Raw genomic sequence first — 1,692 nt, forward strand, 5'->3', positions numbered from 1 at the left:
GGGGGGGGGAGGGGGAGAGAAGGGGGGGGGGGATTGGGGTAGATGGATAGATAGAGGGGGTGGCTGGGGATGGATAGATGGGGGTGGCGGGGGATGGAAAGATAGGAGGAGGGAGGGGTCTCTAGGTAGGGAGAGGGTGAAGGGATGGGGACGGGATGGGTGTGAGGGGGGAAGGAAGGAGTCTGAGTGGAGGGAGGGAGTGTGTAGGGTCAATGGGGTTGTGGGAGGAAGGTGTCTCCAAATTGGGGTTGGGGGATTGGGGGGCTGTGGGTATATTTCTGGGAAGGAGTCTGGAGTGAGAGAAGTGCGTTGTGGGAGGAGAAGTATAGGTAGGGGGAAGAGTGACTGTAAGTTGGGTTGGGGTGAGGGAACCTGTGCCCCCTCACCTGACTCTCCCCACCCCCCTCCAGGTACTGGCCCCATGGCTTGAAGACGTCCTGTGGCCCAGACGTGTTCAGTGGCAGCTCAGACCCCGGGGTCCAGTCCTACATGATTGTACTGATGATCACCTGCTGCTTCATCCCACTCAGTGTCATCATCCTCTGCTACCTGCAAGTGTGGATGGCCATCCGCACGGTGAGCTCCCCCAGACCCTCCACGGGGGACCCCAGCGTTGGCCAAGGGCCTTCCCACCGGCCTACCTACGCCGACGCCTGGGGCTCAGCAAGGAGCCCAGCCTGCCTCTGCTTGGCCAAGAGCTTCCCATGGCCCGGGCTGACATGCCCCATACAACCCAGCTTGTCAACAGCTGATAGACTCACAACCCTCTCAGGGTTGGGAGGGACCTCAGGAGGTATCTAGGCCACCCCCTCTGCTCAAAGCAGGACCAACCCCAACTAAATCAGCCTGACCTTAAACCTCAAAGGAAGGAGATTCTACCACCTCCCTAGGGAACCCATTCCAGTGCTTCACCACCCTGCTGGTGAAATAGTGTTTCCTAATATCCAGCCTAGACCTCCCCCACTGCAACTTGAGACCATTACTCCTTGTTGTGACGATGTGGTTCTGGCGGGACCTAGCTGACAGTGCCAAATCAGGACCAATGGCTCAAACAGGACAGTCACAGCCCAAGGCTGGGGTTTTTCCACCTCTAAGGCAAACCAAACCAGCCAGACAAAAATGACTTTGGTGTCACCCACTGGCTAACCTCAAGTCACACAAGCAATTTCCTTAGACACTCGTCTCCCAGTATCACCACCAGTTCCACACGTCCTGGGGATGATCAGTTATGAAAACCAACACCCCAGTAAAAGAAAAAGATTCTCTCGATCCCAAAGGACCAAGCCCCAGAGCCAGGTCAATATACACATCAGATCTTACCCACAAATCACGCTGGTGCCAATCCTTTAGGATCTAAAATCTAAAGGTTTATTCGTAAAAGAAAAAAGATAGAGATGAGAGCTAGAATTGGTTAAATGGAATCAATTACATACAGTAATGGCAAAGTCCTTAGTTCAGGCTTGTAGCAGAGATGGAGTAAACTGCAGGTTTAAGTCCAGTCTCTGGAGAACATCCCCCGCTGGGATGGGTCCTCAGTCCCTTGTGCAGAGCTTCCGCTTGTAGCAAAGTCCCTCCAGAGGTAAGAAGCAGGATTGAAGACAAAATGGAGATGAGGCCTCTGCCTTATATAGACTTTTCCAGGTGTAAGAACCTTCTTTGTTCTTACTGTGGAAAGTTACAGCAAAATGGAGT

The 1,692-nt window shown here is 53.6% G+C and overlaps 1 protein-coding gene and 1 long non-coding RNA gene across 2 annotated transcripts in view; one reads left to right on the forward strand and one right to left on the reverse strand.

The window, feature by feature from the left end:
* LOC142047515 (uncharacterized) overlaps positions 1–1,692 on the reverse strand; it is a 329,291-nt gene that overhangs the window by 24,667 nt on the left and 302,932 nt on the right. The window lies entirely within an intron of this gene.
* LOC116823159 (red-sensitive opsin-like) overlaps positions 1–1,692 on the forward strand; it is a 10,681-nt gene that overhangs the window by 4,514 nt on the left and 4,475 nt on the right. The window contains exon 3 of the mRNA XM_075070576.1: positions 411–663. Within this exon, the coding sequence (XP_074926677.1) occupies positions 411–663 (253 nt within the window). The remainder of the gene's footprint in view (positions 1–410; positions 664–1,692) is intronic.

Source organism: Chelonoidis abingdonii, chromosome 11 (genome assembly GCF_003597395.2).
Source record: "Chelonoidis abingdonii isolate Lonesome George chromosome 11, CheloAbing_2.0, whole genome shotgun sequence".
NCBI lineage: Eukaryota > Metazoa > Chordata > Testudines > Testudinidae > Chelonoidis > Chelonoidis abingdonii.